Source organism: Nothoprocta perdicaria, unplaced genomic scaffold (genome assembly GCF_003342845.1).
Source record: "Nothoprocta perdicaria isolate Ctin4 unplaced genomic scaffold, notPer1 scaffold_131, whole genome shotgun sequence".
In the NCBI taxonomy this organism is placed as follows: Eukaryota; Metazoa; Chordata; class Aves; order Tinamiformes; family Tinamidae; genus Nothoprocta; species Nothoprocta perdicaria.
The window spans coordinates 770,954-790,877 of record NW_020454439.1 but is presented as its reverse complement, the minus strand read 5'-3'; the positions used below and the strand labels follow the sequence as shown (position 1 = coordinate 790,877).

At 38.8% G+C, this 19,924-nt stretch overlaps 1 protein-coding gene across 2 annotated transcripts in view; it reads right to left on the bottom strand.

The window, feature by feature from the left end:
* Positions 1-5,049: 5,049 nt before the first annotated feature.
* The window catches only part of RAMP3 (receptor activity modifying protein 3), a 52,696-nt gene continuing 37,821 nt past the window's right edge, over positions 5,050-19,924 (bottom strand). For both annotated transcript variants that reach the window (XM_026033702.1, XM_026033701.1), the window contains exon 4: positions 5,050-6,357. In XM_026033702.1, the coding sequence (XP_025889487.1) occupies positions 6,102-6,357 (256 nt within the window). In that variant the 3' untranslated portion in view covers positions 5,050-6,101. The remainder of the gene's footprint in view (positions 6,358-19,924) is intronic.

Below are 19,924 nucleotides of genomic sequence, written 5' to 3'. Positions count from 1 at the left end.
CTTTCCCAAGTGAGGCTTTTAACTCTGCAGACTGACTCCAGAATGTCTGCATCAGAACTAAGCACCCTTTTCACAGCACTCCATGAGAGACAGCAAGATTATCTCTAAAATAAGCTGTTTTCTGCATTCTGCTGGTTCAGAGACTGTGACCTACCACTACTGTCTCCATCAGAGTTATCTAGAGACACCCTAAGTAACTAACCAGCAAGCAGCAGTGGCATCTCACCACCCTCCAAGCAGAAAGCAGAGCACCTACATTTCCAAAGTGTTAGATGCTTCATGACCTTGAAAGCGTGCATGTGCTTGATCTTAAAGAAAATTGATCTAAAGAAACTAAATATTCTGTGAATCTGTGAATCTGTAAAGAAACTATGCACTTCACATAAATTTATTTCTACATTGCAGAGTAAACTGAAGCACTAATAAATAAAATTATTAACTTTATGACAAGGTAAAGAATATATTTTCTTTCTTCTTCACCCATCTCTCTTCTTTGAGGTTAAAATTCATGCCAGTGAAGAGGATCCACTTAAAAATCAAACTATAACTTCACATGCATTTATTTTATTCAAATGTGAATATTTAGTTGAATTCATTTGCTAGAGCTCACTCAGATATGAGTGTCTTTCAGTCATTTACTATACTAATGATTTGATGTGACATTTCCTATGTACTCCACACTAGTTCCTGTCTTCTCCAAACCAGTTTCTATTCCAAATCAGTACCTAAAGGCTTCTCCAAATCTAAATAGCAAGATGTATTGGTTCTAATACTGCTGCTGGCTCTGTGCTCCTGCTGTCCTGGGCTGAAATGGCATCTGTGCCATCACAGGTACCACAAGGAGAGTGGCTTAGATGATAAAATATTGGGATATCCTCTCTGAAGTGACAAGCACCCATATAACCCTGACCACTGTTTTAGTGTGTGTTTAGGCACCAAATAGCAAGAAGATACCCCATTCACACACAGCTTAACTTGCTCCCAATAACATATAGATAAACTATTATTCCTGCTGTAAAAGGGCAGCAAGTCTCCTTGTAGTTGTGCTAAAGTCCTGTTAGAGGCAAGGAACAAATAAGCCAACGTCTTATGCTCATGACCAAGATATTTAAACCTGAGCTGATTGTAGGAGGTGAGTCATTATATGTATCCTAAGTTTTTAAGTGAGCATTTAAAAGATATGCTCTAGAATTATTAGAATTAGAGCTAGCTTGGTGAGCTCTGCGAGAAACAGCCTAATTAGCTTCCAAGCCAAACAAGGTATTTCAGTTCTACAGAGCTGTATGCTAAACTGCCTCCTCTCCGCTGTCACTCTGCAGCTTTAATGTTACTGAAACTGTCAGGAAAAAATTGCTTTTGAATTAGCTAGGAGCTGCAGGAGAATGAAGGTGACAAAAGACTCATGCTAATGTCGATCACAGAGAGGAAATACAGCTGCATTTCAGCACGTGCATAAGGCTATGCCTTAATGGAGATATATTTCTCTCTTCCACTCCATTTAGTGTTTAAAAAGAGTAACTGCAAGGCAGAGAAATGCTACAATGAAGAAAAAAATGGACAGTCAAATGGACTGAAAGCTGAAAAGTCTCTCTGAATCCCATTTTTTCCCATTTTTATCAACTGCTTAGTATATTAACGGCTATTGTAAATATGATCTATTTAAGTGATCTAAGTGATCACTTACCTGATCTAAATACCTTATAATCATTCATGCATTCATCCTCATCACACCTGAGATTACTCCCTTTCAAGTATGGCACCAAAGCAGAGGGGACTAAGGTACTTGCGATTATGATTAATCTCCTCTGTCATTCAAGTACCCTACATTGTAGCCGAGACTCCATACAGTGAGATTGTCAGTCAGAGCCAGTCAGTGGATCCTAGGGCACATTTCCAACCACTAACCTGACCAAAAATAGGTGTCTTATTTAGACTGAGGTGACTGTGAGTTTTGCTCACAGGTTGATACCTACCCTCTGGATATCTAAACTCAGAAAGAAAAAAAATAATTCCACCTTGAAAAGTTGAGTTGAAATTTAGATAACTCTATAACAAATGAGAATGAATAATTCCAGTTTCTTTGCTGCCGGTTCTGAGGTTCCCAAACAACCCAAACACACCCCAATCACATGCTTGATGCACTGGCTCATATACATTTATTCCCAGGAAATGCTAAAAAGACACATTTTCTTCCATTTTTCTCCAGCCCATTAGTCAAGTAATTACTGCATTAGTTAGGCACTGTCCAAAGGCAGTAGGAGCTGCCTCACAAAGCCAAGTCAAGCAGAAGAGCACGTTAATGCAGCTCCCTACATTTCAGAGCAGTCATTTTTTGCCCAGGCAGCTCTCGGCAGATTGGTGCCTATTTGTTGCCTGTGCCTCCACTGGGATTCAGAAACAAGGCACTTCCCCACCTCCATTCCCAGTTAGTGTGGACAGAGCACTCCAGGCACTATTACTATAGATCTCCTTTCCAAATGAGCTCCAAATGTCTTGCTGAGTGTTCACCTAAATACCCAGCAGCTCTTATGCTCCAGTCACCAGCACCACTCTGTTCTCAATACCTCAGATTTTCTATCATGCAGAGGATTTTATTTTATTTTATTTTATTTTATTTTATTTTATTTTATTTTATTTTATTTTATTTTATTTTATTTTATTTTATTTTATTTTATTGTCAAATTCACAAAGTTATTTTGGGTTCTCAGCTTATTCTTGCAAAGTTCTTTGTGAAGAAGGTAGAAACACCTTTAACTAAAATTAAATAGCTTGTGCTACAACCTGAAGTTGTGGCACACAACTTCAATATTTATGTAACAATGCATGTGTTTCTAAGTATCTATAGAGTTTCTGTCTTCTTGTATTCAGAAGCAATGACTGTCACTAATTGCCTTTCTCCTCTCAAGACACTAAGTAAAAAAATGCAACATTTGTTTTGCCTTTGGAAACAGAGACACTGCAAACACTAGCCATGATGCTTCATTCCAGGGGAATTTTGTACTTTCGTATCTTCAAGGATTCAAGCATAACATATGGCTCCCAAAAGATCCCAGTAATTGATCTCCCCTCAGGATCCACAGATGCCATTTAGATCAGCAGAGACATCATCATCTACAGCAGGTATGAGGAAACACAGCCAGAGGACAGAACGATCCCAAGTCCCATTCCCCAAGGTAGCTAGGGACCAAGGCAGGTAGGGTCTGGTCAAGCTCCCTGCTGAAGCTGTTCTACCACACAGGAAATAGAGACATTCCCTGTTCCTCCTGTGTGCAGAAAAGCTCTACAGCAGCACAGCTGTCTGTCTTTGCTAGCTGCTTATCAGAGCTGTCATTGCTCTTCCAGTCCAAGCACTACTACAGAACAACCACTATTTAAATTATAAAAATGATTTGGGACCACTTATTTTCTTTCTCTTTGATTCTCATATTCTTTTCCTCTGAGGCACTGTTGTAACAAAAATAATTTGCATTTAAAAAATGAGCCAGGTCCCAGGCATGATTTTCTTGGCCATGCACAGAGGCATTGGGGAAAAGGTAACTCCAAAGAGTAAAGAAATAAAAAGAAAAAAAATAAAATAATAATAAAAAAACACTAGATAGAATTATTTCTCACCAACACATATATAGACTATAGTATAGACTATATCAAAAGAACCAATACATCAATACCAATATCAAAATATCAATACCAATATCAAAAGAACCATTCTGGTTCTCTATTAATGAACAGAGCTGATAAGAGCGGGACACTGTGGTTGCTTATTACCCTGCAAATACTACAAGTGTTTCTGCGCATTTAACCACTAGGCCTGCTTTAAATTAATGATGTCTTCCCACACACTGTTTCAGTTTCTCTGCATTGCATGTACCTGATAAAGAGTGGAAGATTCTGTGTTGAGTGGAGGAGACAGAAAAACACAAATAAATTTTCACATCCACAGCTCACTGTAGCTACAGAATCTTCCTTTTCCCCTCAGCAGCACAAGCATATTAAGGAGAAATCTACTCTGTTTGAATCTCACATTTTTTAAGCTCTGCTGAAAACAATACATTAGATTATATTTTCAAGTTAAACAGAATTCATTTAAACATGACATTTCCTTAAAGATCCTAATAAACACATGGCAGCACAATTGCATCAATTTTTCCCCTCCGTATAATTTCCAGATCAATCAGGGTTATAAAGAATTATGCTAGCTGAGAGCACTCTGCAGACTTTTTGATCAGGTGAATAGAGTTTCAAATGAGCCAGGATTGGTCAGGAATTTGTAACAAATTAAATTAGCAGTTAGATTGAAATGAGTATGCTTTGGAAGACATCAAAATAAAAAAAAAAAAAATGATTTTGGCCAACAAAATGTTTGAATGAATATTCCTTTGGATCAAATGACTGAGTTTTTTTTTTTTTTTTTTTTTTTTTTTTAGCTCACTGATGGCTTTAGTGGACCAAAACATGTTGTTTCAATAAATAATAGTTAAATAGAAAAACAAAATGAATCTTTAACACATATTACCATATATTTCACTCTTGCAAAGAGCAATCTTCTAACAGTTTTCAGAGAATTAAAGAGTATCTTTGGAAAAATACACAGGAAACACCTTACAAAATGAATCATTTACCACAAGGGTAATGAAAATATCAAGCAACTGTGTTCAACTCTTGGGAAAGGATGTGAAAACAAAACATTGCAGCTACAGGTGCTCTTTATCTTTCTGCACATGAGCACTTTCAATAAAATGCTAACTCTAAAGTGCAAATTCTATTTTGATTCAGGACTAGAAACACTCCTCCTACACACAGAACTGAATCTCAAATATCAAGCCAGAACGTTAAAGGAGAAAAATCTAAGCAGCATGGATATGAAACACCAATTTCCTGACCATTCTAGCTGTTTTTTACTTGTGGGTATAGGATATGGAAAAAATGGAGACTCACTTGTAACAGAATTTGGTCATTCATAATAATGGAATATTTGATATTCATAATAATTGGAGTATTTTTGAAGGCCCTTTTTGCAATGAGAGACAACAAAAGTTTACAATACATACATAGAAGTTGTTTTATTTTAGTCATATGATATTTATTTGTTACATAGGAATTACTTCATTGAGTAAGACTTTTAATCAGATATTTTCCTTCTCTGTCTGTTGTTTCCAAACAACGTTTACAACTTTTTGATGTTCGTACTTTAGTTCCCACGTTCTTCACATGATGAAAATTGATTTATGTACAAAATTATTCTCTGAAAGGCACCTCAATCAACATCACACCTTGTGTTTATTTGCAGGGCATCACTTGTGCAATCTGAAGCAAGCGTGGGGACTATACAATGAACACAAGTCATCAAGAATAATAATTATAAAAGAGGAAAAATAGTCTGGTGCATGAAACTTTCTTCACTGCTCCTTAGTGTATCATCCTCTGTCCTCTCACATTTTTCAACTCTGTGAAATATGTATCCCGTATATGTATCTGTATCCTTCCCAACATCTGTGATCCATTCAACTCCGACTAGCCATGCTTAAAAGGCATTTATAAACTCTTTTAAAACATGGCTTTTAAAATATGGAGAGTCACTGGCCATATAAATAGCTTTTTTTGCCAATATTTCCAGTTCTTGATAACGATGTTTAGTAGCTTCCAGAAAAAGTTGCCATTGGTTACATTCATGATTGATTCCTTTACATATGGTCTTCCATTCAAGACTCTCCAGATGACTCCCCCAAAGTTGATGCTGTAGCAAGCATATATACATTTACATACTGTCTTCAAGAACATACTTTATCAATCAGCTTTAATTATTGGAAAGTAATTTTAGCCCCCTTGTAGCTAACAGGTCCATTTCCGGGGACACTCCTGCTTCTTAGAATGGTTTGTGAACTTCATGATTATGAATCCTGATGTTAGTAGAAAGCTTTCTATTAGCAGCACTGACAGCCAGCTCAGAAGCAATGACTTTCAGCAGCAGATGTTTGAACACAAGATTATCCTCTCTCTCAGCATCTCTCAGGTTCTGCATCTGCAGGCTATATTGTTCCTCTCTTTTCCCTCTGCATTTTTTAGAAGAAAGAAATGGGAAAAAGAAAGCCAAGAGTAGCAACTTAAACCAGGATATCACTTCTTTTACTGCACCATACTACCAATGTTATCATGGCACATGTCAGCATGACTGGGATCAAGATCAGAGTTACGAGAATTTCATCTGGTGGATCTTCCCAGTGAACCTTTTCAGAAGTACAGTTTGAAAAGAACTGTTTATGGATTCCAGTGATAAAGCCCTCTGCAAGGGGGTTTGGCCAAAAGCAACTTGCATTGTTGGCTTCACGTTCTGTGCACTGGGTAAAGTTGTCATAATACCTAGGAAAAGAAGACAATGAAGAGAGTTTATACAAAACACATGTATTTAACTCAAAGAAGGCTTCTATGAGTACCATGACTACCATTATACCCAATGAATATAAAATCTGTAAGATTTGATGATAGACCATACATGATAACTCCTGTTAGAGGATCTGGAAGAGAAATTATGGATATCAAACTCAGCACTGAGTCAGATGGTGAGCTGACTCACATGTGTAAGCCTAAGACCAAAAGATTCCAGAAATACAGGTATCCTAGGAGGCCATGAGTAAAAACCCGCCTTGGGGTGCTTATGCTATGGCCAGAACTTCCTAATTCCACTTAAACACTGCAGAATTAAAATCTCTTCATAGAGGCAGCTACAACACTACAAAATATACAGTCAAACATGCCAAGAACAGTACAGTTTAAGCAAAATACAGACAACTCATGCCCCATCTGTCGCTAGAGAAGAGGCTGTGGCCAAAATGATGATGTGATGCTGGACCTAAGCCACAGCATGCATTACTGTGTAATAATTCTACTTCTGGTATATCCCTTAGCAATAATAACACCATGTGAAAATAAATACAAAAAAGTCAGCTTTTGACAACTTTTCTCTTTTTCCCAGCTCTAGCAAATACCCAACAGGAAAATCAGGGGGGAAAAAAAATCCTACTTAAATCTATTTGTAATACTCATGAGAGATTGGAAACTCTCTGAAATGTGTAACACTTGAGTTCAACAAATCATTTGCTGGTATTTACCTGTCCAAGGATAACTTTTGTTTATGTTATGAGAATTGGCTCTCCCTCACAAAGAAAAGGAAACAATATGCCTAAATAAGTAATCGGATGGGCTTTGTGGTTTTATCATAAGCCAGGAAAGTTCAGGAAGGGAATTTAGTATGAGGGAGGAGATCGGAAATCAAGAAGACAAGGACTGTCTGGTCAGGACACGAATAGGCGAAGAAATAAGGAAGTTGATTATTGTCTGCAGCATCTTAAGTGTTTCGCTCAGTTCTGTGTGACTCAATAACCTCACTTCAAAGGGAAAAAAAATAGAAAAGAGAGAGAAAAAATAGAAAAGTCACTGACGTGTCAAGGGATGGCATTCTGCATTAATATCTGAAGGTCCTACCTCATTTCAATATGCATAAATGTAGTAATGCCTAGTGAACAACTCGCGCTTATGTGAAACACTTCCAGGGACTTAGGCAGACTCAGTCCTTGCCACAAAGTAGTGGAGGAGAGACAGTCTGTGTCTGGGTCAAGACTGAACTGACATCACTGTGCAGGGCCTGTCTGAGGAGAGATGGCCCATGCCACCACCACCTAGGTTAGGAACATGGCCTGCAGAGTAACCCCCTTACGGTTGTGTACTCATCCTCAGGGAGTTTGCACCAACAGCACTTTATCCACTAGCAAAGACTGATGCCTCAGTTGCCTTAATGCCAATTCAATTGGTGATCTGGCAAGTCCACACCCAGATGCCTTGCCACACAGATGCCTATATGCACAATATATGTATATTTTAAGCAAAGCAACTAGAAAGGAAGCTTTTGTTACAAAGGCAGCAACCACAGAGAAACAACAGGAAATAAGCTAAAAATAAAATACAAACATTGTGAGTTTGTTATTTTAATAGCACCATTCTTCCAAGCTATCCCATAGCATCCATCCTTTTTGTCTCTGAACTAAATTAGGATCTATAGATGTCTAGCTGAACACAGGAGAGACAGTCCCAAAGGACCTGGGGAATAACACAGCTAACGGCAAGCCTGGAGGAGGCAGTGGAGCTCGCACCGCGTTGCCCGGACAGGTCCGTGCTCCATCCAGCACAGACACGAGGCAGGAAGAGTCGAGCTCTGCTCAGCTCTGCTCTGCACCATGCTCTGTCTAGTGGTGCCTGTCAGCCATGGGCATTTAGCTTCCCCAAGTCCCCCTGAGCTGTCTTCAGGTCCCATCTGTTCCTGCAGAATAACACGCACAAGGGAAAAAAAAAATCATTGTGGTCTGCAGCGGCTTCATATAAATGAACCCCAACCATAAAAGGCTTTAAGGCCAATCCCCACTCCCACTCTTTATTTTTTGAATCTCCTGGTAAGCTTTCTATTCTTTCAGGAATTCTACAGAGTTTTGTCACAGAATGTTAGATGGTATGAACAACTCAAATTTCCCCTGATACCAAGTCTCAAGTACAGCACAGACAGAAAAAAAAAAAAGAAGAAGAAAAAAAAAAGGTTAAATGCTTCCAAAACACAAGATAAAAATAATGGAGTTATGCTGTATTTAAAGACTGACTCCCTAGAAGCCAAGATAGAACATAAATATTATCTTAACAGTTTGAATTCCTTATAACACTCACTTAATACTTTGTAAAAACAACAGAAAAAAAACATTACCTGCACTAGAACTGTTTTCTCAAGCATATGTGAGAATGTAGATAAAAATGAATAATCCAAACTATTTGGGCACTATGTGTCTGCAAGCAATACTCCGTTCACTTAAATATCTATGTAATTTAATAATTTAGAGATTTTGCACTGCAACAGAACACTCCTTAAAAAAAAAAAAAAAGAAAAAAAAATCCCACTGCCTGGTACTGGATAACATCCACTGCAGAAGGCATCAACTGAATTTTAATTCCTACAATGTGGGCGTTTTATACTTGATCAATTGTTTTGCAAGGCTTTTGTTTGCGTTTTAAGAGAGTGGTAGCACTTAATAGCTATTTAATGCCAATTCAATGCCCATATGTTTGATTCTCTTCATGTCATGCCTAACTCTCCTAACTAAAATTGTAAAGGTGAAGGAAGGAACCACTTTCATTCTGTGTAATGCATTACCTTTCACAGTGAAGCTCTGGCCTCTGACTAGAGAGACAGCAACATAAATGAAAAAAAAAAAGGTTACATGTTTTGTGAAAGGAAAGAAGTAAAAACGGCATTGTGTCCTTATAGCCAGAGTAAGTAATTGGGAGGCAGGAGTGCAAGCTCCAGTGCTTCAGCCTCAGGGATTAGGAGGAGGAAGGTTATTCTTCTCTGCACTGAGCTCAATTTTCGGCTCTCTTTCAGGCTAGCTACAAGGGTCAATAGTCAGCCAACAAGGATATATACTGGGGCCAGGCTCACCAAGTCTCACATAAGCTCTGTGATCAGTGGGTTGAAAAATTAATGTAGTCCAGAGTTTCAACTCAATTTAGTAGGTCAGTACCAAAGGACAAAAACTAGCCAGAGGCCGAGCACTGAAATGTGCATTAAAATCTACTCTTCACTGGTATACTCAGAAGAACCACTGAGGAACCAATGTTTTAGTCATACTGCATTTTATTGATAATATTCATTGTCAAAGGAACATTAAAAAATAACTAATTCCCCTTTGAAGCAATCTCTAGGCTGTAACATATTTGCCTGAAAAGACTATTTACAGTACTTCAGTGCATGCTGTTATTTTCAGAGAACACCTTTTCACCTGTACTTTATACTTCCACTAAACCAGATAATAGCAGCCTTGCGGCTCATTTTTTGTTTAAAAAAAAAAAGTGGAAATTTTACTTTGTGAGTTATTTTACCTATCGAAAAATGTATTTATACCTGTTTATATAACCAAGAACATGGGCAGGGGGTAGGAATGACCAGAGATGCTAGCAGACGCATCTGCCTTGACAGAAGTGTTTCACCCAGAGAAACGGCTGGATGTATTTCATCTCACCCTTCTCAGAGCACCCATCACCTACCTCTTAAGGCACAGGTCAGGCTAAGCAGAGATCTGAATCCCAACCCTAACTTCCCACAAGAGATAACATGGTAAATTCTTTCTTGTTCTTCCTGACCAGCAGTTCCAGTAAGGGAATTTGCTATCTACCCAGCACTAATGTAGACAAGTTAGAGACTCTCTTTCTTCTCTACTAGAAGCCATTAACTTTTTATCATGGCTGAAGGAGAGAAGCCAAGAATTAAAATAATAAAGGCCAACATAATTTCACAACCTCCTTTCACATTTATCAGCTACAAGATTAGTGATACAATGTAATTAAAGAAAGTTACTGCTATCAAACAACAAGACTGCATATATTATCATTTAATATTTATTATTTTTAAGCTATTGAGTATTCAAAAACATGGGAAGAGAATTCTCCCTAGCATAAATAAGGCTTGATGCAACTCTGGCAAAAGATACTCCAGGGACACTCACCTCTGCTACTGGTGAAAAATCTAGAGGTGCTGTTCCAAGATGCCACAAGATATGTGGAATATTCAAATAAATCAACACATTTTGAACCTCTGCATTTCTCAGAAGGGATAGGATTCCTCTTTTGCTATATGATACCGATCCTCATTCTTGCCTTGTTCTGATGCCTGTAGGCTTCAAACTTTTGTTTCAATTCCTTATTACTAGGGAGAAATCCTCCCAATTGGTCACAAAACCACAAGGCCCTGTAGAAAGCACCAGCCCCCATGCATCAGACATATGCATCCTCGAAACACAGGTTCAACAAAGAAATTTTCTTATATGCAGTCATCTATTAAATTACATTTTTAAATGAATGATCAGCCCTGTTATAACTCTATTTGCTTCCCTGGAATTATATCTGATATGAGTCTAGCTAGCAATGTACTCTTCGTTAAAGAGCATAAAGAAATTAAGTAACTGGACTCCTAAAGATGGAAACCTAATTCTATCCAACTTGCTTTCAAGAAAAAGGTTGAAGTTCTCAGAAGAAGAAAGCTTATACATCTTAAGCCAAATTACCATTCATAGACACAGGGAAAAAAAAAAAAAGGCAATCAACTTCGTCTGAAAATAACATTCAGATAAAGGCCCTTTAATGTTACTTTTTCATTCTAGCATGTCTTTGGTACTTTGAGCCTCCACCAGGTATGGAATGAAAAATACTGAAATAATAACAATTATAAATCTCACACCATAAGAAAGGCTCTTCTTGCAGCATTTCCAGCTGAAGTGGAAGCAGAGAGTACCAAATTACCTCATCAAAAACAAAAAACGAATAAACAAACAAACAAACAAACAGCAACAACAAAAACCCTACTCTTCTGTGATAACCAGACAAATTTATAGAATTTAAGGGTGTACCAGCCTGGTTGAATTTCAAATAGTCAACTAAACCTTAACATGACTATCTCTTGATGCTTCACCATCACTTTAAAAGTGCAACTTTAATTTTGTGATCAACTATGGGCCTACAAATATGACAGAAGGCTTCCAGGCCTTTTTTCATGCAATGTCTCTTCAAACAAATTTGTGGCTACATCTTACCATTCCTCTAGTCCCACATTATCTTTTGCCAAGAGGAACATTCTCATGGACACACTTGTACTGCCCTAGTCAGACTCTTGCCAGTGCAGGATTAAGCCAAAGCAAATAATATACTACGAAATGCAAGGAAGGAAATCCTTGTGGAAAAAAAAAAATGGCAAAAAATCCCCTGCTGGGTTAATGACAGTATTATAAAGTATAGTTTACTCTCACGCCACTGCATAATGGGCATTGTGACAAATTACTCACTTGGATTGAAAACAATAAATACATTCTGCTGTCCTTTGATATAATTACAGGACTCCACCCTTGGCTTCACATCAACAGCCTTCTGGAAATGAAAAAAGGTTGAATAACCCTAACTGGAACCTCCAAAATGCACAATTATTAGTAAACTCTTTTTAACTTCTTAAAGATAAAGGAAAAATAGGCAAATATAAAGAACAACTCTAGATTTAAGCAACAGTTTAGATATGTATTTCCCAAGAGCAACAGAATTTACTATATTATGGAAATACAGAGTAAGGAAGGAAATGTAGCTTGACATTTCATTCTATGACAAAATGATCAAAAATTTAGTAGCACAGGACTTCTACCAAGTTTTTAGTAGCACTTCTGAGCTATATTTTAAATGATTACCCAGTGTTAAACAAAACCCATTCCTCAGGGAACGCCATTTCCAAAGAGGAGTATTCCTTGCAGCCAGTACTATGCCATAGCTATAGCAGTCCTATATAAACATACTGTATTAGACAGAAACCAAAACAGTAGAAGGAGGCAAACCCTAATTCTGCAAAAACTTAAGTATATGTATCCAGCTTCTTATGTGTACCACATCACCATCTAAGAGACCATCACCATCAATAGTGAGGTGTGGAGAAAGCTGTATTCAATGTACTGAAAAAAGCTAAATTGGGTCTCGGATGCTGACAGGCACCTCATGAGATCTCACAGAAACAGAGATCAAGAGAATATCCCAGGGAGGATAAAGGAAAACGTAGGACAGCAAAACTACATCGAACTGGCTTTGGTGAAATTCTGGTAAGTGCTGAGATTGTCGTCATGTGCTGTCATATACTGCAGCATCCACATAAAGTTTATTTTGCTCCTTAGAGATGATCATATAGTTACAACACTATAGTCACCCTCTTCACTCTGATCTGGCTCAAGAACTACAGTTTCAACTTAATTTGACTACAGCACTACATACTATGCTGTTGTATAAACAATGAACTAGGTCAGAACACATTACTCTTCATAAACTCTCCTGGGAGAAAGGCGATCTAAAGCGCAGCCAGCTGAACTACTCCACAGAAACCCTCCTAGAACCAGCTTTCAGTGGAAAACATATGCACGTGCTATTTTAGTGTGCTCAGTATTTAGAGGGAACAGAAAAAAAGATATGTATTTCTCTTTCATTATGAAACAAATGCTCTTGTCAAGGAGTCTCTATGTATGTACATATATTTGTATTCACATAATTTAGCTTTAGTGGCCATGGAAAGTTAAATCTTTTTCCAACAGATTTTACTGGAATATTTTTCTTATTTTTTGAAAATATTAACAGGATCACTGAGGAGAACAACAGCTGTGGGAAATTTTCAAGTTGAGGCAAATCTGTCATCATTTTGATACAATAGATATTAAGCTGTTGATTTTCAAATACATATACTTTGGAGAGTTGATATTTCTGGGTTAACATAGTATATTTCTTACTGTAACAATAGAGTCTCCTGTGACACAATGATTTTAAATCATCAGTAATCATTTCTAAAGTTTACTTGAATGACAATTTTGATGATAGAGAGGACAGTTCCATCTGCATAAACTCCTAAAACAGCAGAATTGCTTGTTAGCAAGGGCTGCTGTAACCAGATACCCACAGTTTTGCAGTGGCAAATCTGCTGTCTGTTTAATGAGCCTAACATGAAACACTGCAACCAGGGTCGGATTTGTTTCTGTTTCAGGAATTCTGGTGCCTGCTCTCTGTCCTAGGCCTACAACCCCAAATGTTGTAGTAACGCTTGTATTTGACAGAAAACAGAATGGCAAGGGGAAAATGAGAAGCTGTTTATTATTCATGCAAAGCAGAAAGCAAATACTTTTAAAAGTAGACTTTAGTGTTGTAAGCAAATAAATAAATAAATGCATCTAAATTCCCAAATCTTGAAGAAACATTAACCACAAAAACAACATTTAAAAAGACAGTGTGACCGAGCAGCATGTAGAGGAGAAACAGGATTCATTAAAATACAACTTCTTACTATATCTATCACTCTTTCTTTTTCTTGGACTCCCATTAATGGGTTGTTTGAGATTTGTCTAAATTTTTTTGCTTCAAATTAGAAGTAGAGTTTAAAAAGGCAATCTGGATCTGGAAGGACACAAGCCATTATGGGATGTAAATTAGAGACAGATTTCTAAAACTAGTGAAATACAAAAAGACAGACTCTAAAAGCCCTTGAAGTTTGTTATGTTGAAATCAGTATTGCATAGATGCCTGGACACATACCAATTCCCTATGAAGTATTTCTATACCTCTTTCCTTCCTCTTTGAGTGATCACTAATGTCTTTGTAGCTAAATTTCAGAAACAATCACTCAACACTACTTGAGAATTCAGGTCACACAATCGAAAAACAGCGGCAGGTTTAAGATCGGCAAATTACAAGATCTCTGTTCTCTGTCATATTCCTCCCTGCTGCCCAGCTCCAACATCCACACTCTTTGCCAAAAGAATCTCCGTAGGCTTATCAATTAGATAGCTCTGCCCTTCATGAGGCTTAGCACTCCCTAACTCACAAAAATATTGTGCAACAGAACACAATGTGGGCTCTAACAACTGCCTTAACAGGGACATATACATATATATATGTGTGTGTGTATATGTATATATATATGTGCATGTGTGTGTGTATATATATGTATATATGTGTGTATATCTATATGTATATATATGCGTTTATATGTGTATACACACATATATACACACACACACACACACATATATATACACACCATATATAAATAGTTGCATCTATTTTAGAAGTCTTAAAACCTCTCAAATATAAGACAAAAATCCCTATGTAATTTGATATGCCTTGTAAGTGTTAAAATGAAGCATACAATAGCTATATCAGTCTCTCATACTCAACCCTACTATAAAGCACAGAAAACATTCCCCCACAATTTGCACTGTAAACGAACCATACAAATACAGTATATTTTGAGTTTCACATACAACATCTTCATGCACACATGGAAATATCCCTGCAGTGACAGTGAGAGACTTGATACCACTGAAGGAAGAATATACAGATAAAATCATCTTGAGTGACTGTAGAGTTTTGATTTCAATGTCAGACAGCTGTTACAAAATGCTAGCTAAAATAAAACAACTGATTTCTAAATAGCGATGGGAAAACAAAACAAAGAAGTATGCAAGAGAGCTACTTCAGAAACTGACTTCTCTACACACTTTTAGTAGCTACTGGATTTTATTGCTGCTTGTAGGCAAATAAGATATCATTAATAATGCCCATTTATCAGCTAATAACTTTTAGACATTAATTTACAAAGAAAGCATATTATTTTATAGATGGAGAAAACTCAGTCTTAATAAGGAATCACGACTTTCTCACAGCAGTTAACGGCAGAAGAGGCCCAGTACAAGGGTCTCCTGGATACTGAACCAAAGCTCCAGATTGCAGCCCTAGTAAACCATGTGGATTGGAAAAATCTGGAGAGTTTGAAGCGCCAAACACAATGCAAAAATGAAGCTAAGTTCAGAGCCCTCAATAAGCAGTGAAGCTATGAATGCTGGGCACTGTTAAACAAGGATTAAGGTTTCTCATGTCTATCTAATAAAATGCGAGGTTTGATTCTTTCCATGCAGTTGTAGCTGGGAACTGGGATACTACTAGAAGGGACTGGCACACTGACATGCATACATGTTCATATACCCTCACATATCAAAATTACGTATGGCTTAACCCCCTAGGAAACCAAGAGGTTGGCAGAAAGTAGTGTTTTATTGAGAGAAGGTGGTGTTTCAAAAAAACTCCATTTTCAGCTTTTGGGGATTATTAAAGAAAAGGAGCTGTAGAGCATCTGCCAAAGGGGAAGGAAAAGATCCCCAAGCTTCCTTCTGCTATTTCCTCTGCACCTGACTGACATACATACGAAAGGAAAAATACTCTCCTGATGGTGAACACAAAGTTATACCTCAGCAGGGATCTCAGGGCACAAGCAAGTTGCAACAAACTGAAAGAGCTCCAGTGGTAACCCAGACATGAAGTTGACCATTTGGAAAATAAGAAAAGAGGAACTACTACCTTTAACTCACCTAATTTCCCAGGTATACCACACTCCCTGTCACTCTGTCCTGAGTACTCTCATGTCCTGAGAGATTTGGTTTCCTAAATGGAAATGAATGAGTCAGGTCTCAAACATGCTTTAGCAGAGTCCTGATGTGGGTTATTAGCAGAGAAAGCTCCCGGAGCAATGCACAACAGGGAAACTATGCTACCGTACCAGGAATTTGACCAAAAAGTAGAGGTGGGACTCATTGAATTTTGCTTTTATCTCATTAATTCCCTTGAAAACATAAGAAGTTTGTATTTTTAACCCACAGATCAAAAACCTCTCTACATTCAACAAACAACTTACCAATTTTAAGCTCTTTACAATTCTGGGAAAGCTATTGGTAATAAATTCATGCAATGCAGAGCTTGCATATTCCAGAAGCTTGAAAGCTTGATACAAATAAGTTCATAAAGGTGAAGAAGTTAAATAGATTGAAGAATTCACAATACCTTTTCAGCTACTTTAAACTTAATTTTTACACCTACTGTTTCTCCCTTTCACAATTTCCCCTTAAAATGGTCACCTCCAAGGACAGAAAAAAATGAGTCAGAAAATAATTCCCCTTAACAACAGAGCAGGCATATGAGTTCTATCCCACAAAGGAAATCTCCATCTTCTTTATATACATAGAATTGGAAATGTTCCTATTTGAATGTGAGCCAGAGGTCAATACAATTTATTTGCTCTAAACAAGCGGATCTTTCAGAAGTTCAGGACACCTAAGGTCATATGCTATAGCAGGTGTTACTGATGGATGCTGTTTTCTACTCTCTTCAAGGGCAAAGAGCTTTTCCTTTTCCCCCCATAATCCAGAAACAAACTCTGCTTTTGGAAAAACATACTGTGCTGCTATAGCACAAGTCTTTGGAGTGGCCAAGCCTCAACAAGGAAATAAATGGATACCAAAACACTGTGATCCCCCAAAACACCCACTGGTGTTAAAGAGATGGGTCCTGTCAAAACATTAAAGACTCAATTAATTAGCCTTAATTAGCCTAAATTCCTTCAGGAATTAATCCTACCCCAGCTATTTAAAATGCAGATGAAAAGGTTGTTACTTGTTTTACTGGCAAAACAATGTGGGATCAGTCAATGCTGAACTGTAGCAACAAACTGCTAAAAATTCAGGCCTAATGAAATAAAAAGTTTCCACAGGACCACAGTTCTTCCTACAACCACATTTCTCAAAAATCACAACCTTCACATTTAACCAGAGGAAAAATGACATTATAGCTAAATGACACACCTTAAATGTAATTCCTCAGCAATATTTTATTTAAATAATCACTTCCTTATCCAGATAAAAGTGGTGTGCTAGTGGGCAGGGCAGTAAGAAACCTTAACTGTGAACAATGCAGCTCTTTTTGTCAAATAACTCCTACCATGAGTACCATGAATGAAGTGTCATGGGAAAAAAATGTATTAATCTATCCAGTCAGCAAGATACCGTTTCTCAGCCACCATTCCCTGAAAAGAACTTAAGTAACTCTAACACAGCAATTTTACTAGTCATAGAGCTATGAGAATTAGAAAGATCCTCTTAATGTAGGTCAGTTTCTATTTAAGTCAGTAAATTGATGCAGTAAAATACAGTTAGACCAAGGCAACTTTAAATTAGCCACCCTGAATATTAGAAGCATCTTCACTTTACCCATGTGCTCCTCAGAACAAGCTAATCCATCCCAGTTGACTAACTCAAATCTCAGTTGCAGAACTGTGTCAACAGGGAGCATCTCATCTTAGTAGTAAACATGTTTTTCACACTTTTGCAAAGAGTCACCTGTTTTCAGCCCCTCTTGGAAACAAGAAGAGCAAGGCTCACATCATCTAGACAGGTGCTAAGTTTCCTTATCAATCAAGTCCAATCTCATTTGTATTCAAACCAATAGTCTAAGGAATGCCATAGCAACGTTTTTAGGAGATTACCAACACTCTGTTTCAGGAACTTTTATCATTTTTTCATCATCTTTTTTACAAAAAAAAAAAAGTGAAACAGGTGAAACGGAGATGAGGAACTTGACATTCTTCTTGATATCTTTCAGAATCATAGAATCATAGAATGCCGAAGTTTGGAAGGGACCTCAGAGGTCATCAAGTCCAACCCCCCTGCTCACGCAGGGTCACCTAGAGCACGTGACACAGGGCTGCATCCAAGCAGGTTTTAAAGATCTCCAAAGAAGGAGACTCCACAACCTCTCTGGGCAGCCTGTTCCAGTGCTTTGTCACCCTCACAGTGAAGAAATGCTTCCTTAAGTTCCTGTGGAACTTCCAATGCTTCAGTTTGAAGCCATTTCCTCTAGTCCTATCCCTGTCCACCACTGAAAAGAGGCCGCCCCCCTCCTCCTCACCTCAAGGGTATAAATACCCTTGAGGTATTTATACACGCTGATCAGGTCCCCCCTCAGCCTCCTCTTCTCCAGGCTGAACAGGCCCAGCTCTCTCAGACTTTGCTCATAGGGCAGATGTTCCAGGCCCCTGATCATCCTTGTAGCCCTGCGCTGGACTCTCTCCAGCAGCTCCACATCCCTCTTGTACTGGGGAGCCCAGAACTGGACGCAGTACTCCAGATGTGGCCTCACCAGGGCTGAGTAGAGGGGGAAGATCACTTCCCTCGACCTGCTGGAGACGCTTTTCTTAATGCACCCCAGGATCCCGTTGGCCTTCTTGGCCACCAGGGCACACTGCTGCCTCATGGTCAATTTGTCGTCCACCATGACACCCAGGTCCTTCTCTGTGGGACTGCTCTCCAGCAGGTCCACGCCTAATCTGTACTGGTGTCCAGGGTTATTCCTCCCCAAGTGCAGGACCCTGCACTTGCCCTTGTTGAACCTCATGAGGTTTCTCACCGCCCAGTCCTCCAGTCTGTCCAGGTCCCTCTGGATGGCAGCACAGCCCTCAGGGCTATCAGCTACTCCACCCAGTTTGGTATTGTCGGCAAACTTGCTGAGGGAGCACTCCAGCCCTTCATCCAGGTCGTTAATGAATAAGTTGAACAGGACCGGACCGAGAACTGACCCCTGGGGGACACCACTAAGTACAGGCCTCCAGCTGGACTCCGCACCATTGACAACCACTCTCTGCACTCTGCCATCCAGCCAATTCCTAATCCACCTCCCTGTCCACACATCTATCCCACACCTTTGGAGCTTGCCCAGGAGGATGTTGTGAGGGACAGTGTCAAAAGCCTTGCTCAAATCCAGATAGACCACATCTACCGCTCTGCCCTCATCTATCCAGCTAGATATTCCTTCGTAGAAGGTGATCAGGTTAGTCAAGCAGGATTTCCCCTTGGTGAATCCATGCTGGCTACTCCTGAGCACCTTCTTCTCCTCCATGTGACTGGAGAGAGCAGCCAGGATGAGCTGCTCCATCACTTTCCCGGGGATGGAGGTGAGGCTCACCGGCCTGTAGTTACTCGGGTCCTCCTTCTTGCCTTTTTTGAAGACCGGAGTGATGTTGGCTTTCTTCCAGTCCTCCGGCACCTCCCTCGTTCTCCAGGACCTTCCAAAGATGATGGCGAGCGGCTCGTCTATGACATCTGCCAGTTCCCGCAACACTCTGGGGTGCAGGGCCAGAGACAAGAAAAACTAAAGGATCTCAACCAACCTTCATGAAGGCTAACTGTTGAATACATATTGTTCTAACGTTTGCTTTCCCTTTACACTTGTCACTTACTTCCTGCTCAACCTTGTTCTTTACCTCCCAGGTGAAATATCAAATAGCAGGCCACATATGCATGAGCTTTTCATGCACACAACAGGTATTTGCTTAGGAAGGCAGGTGAAAGCAGAAAATGTACAAAAGTACAAGATAGCTCATTGGTGAAAAGCATTTAATTATTTATAAGTATTATAATTAAATATCCTTAGCGTGAGCACAAAGCTTTCTTGACCCAAGGATACTATCGTAAGCAATTCCGTCTCAATACTACTCAGTGTTTAT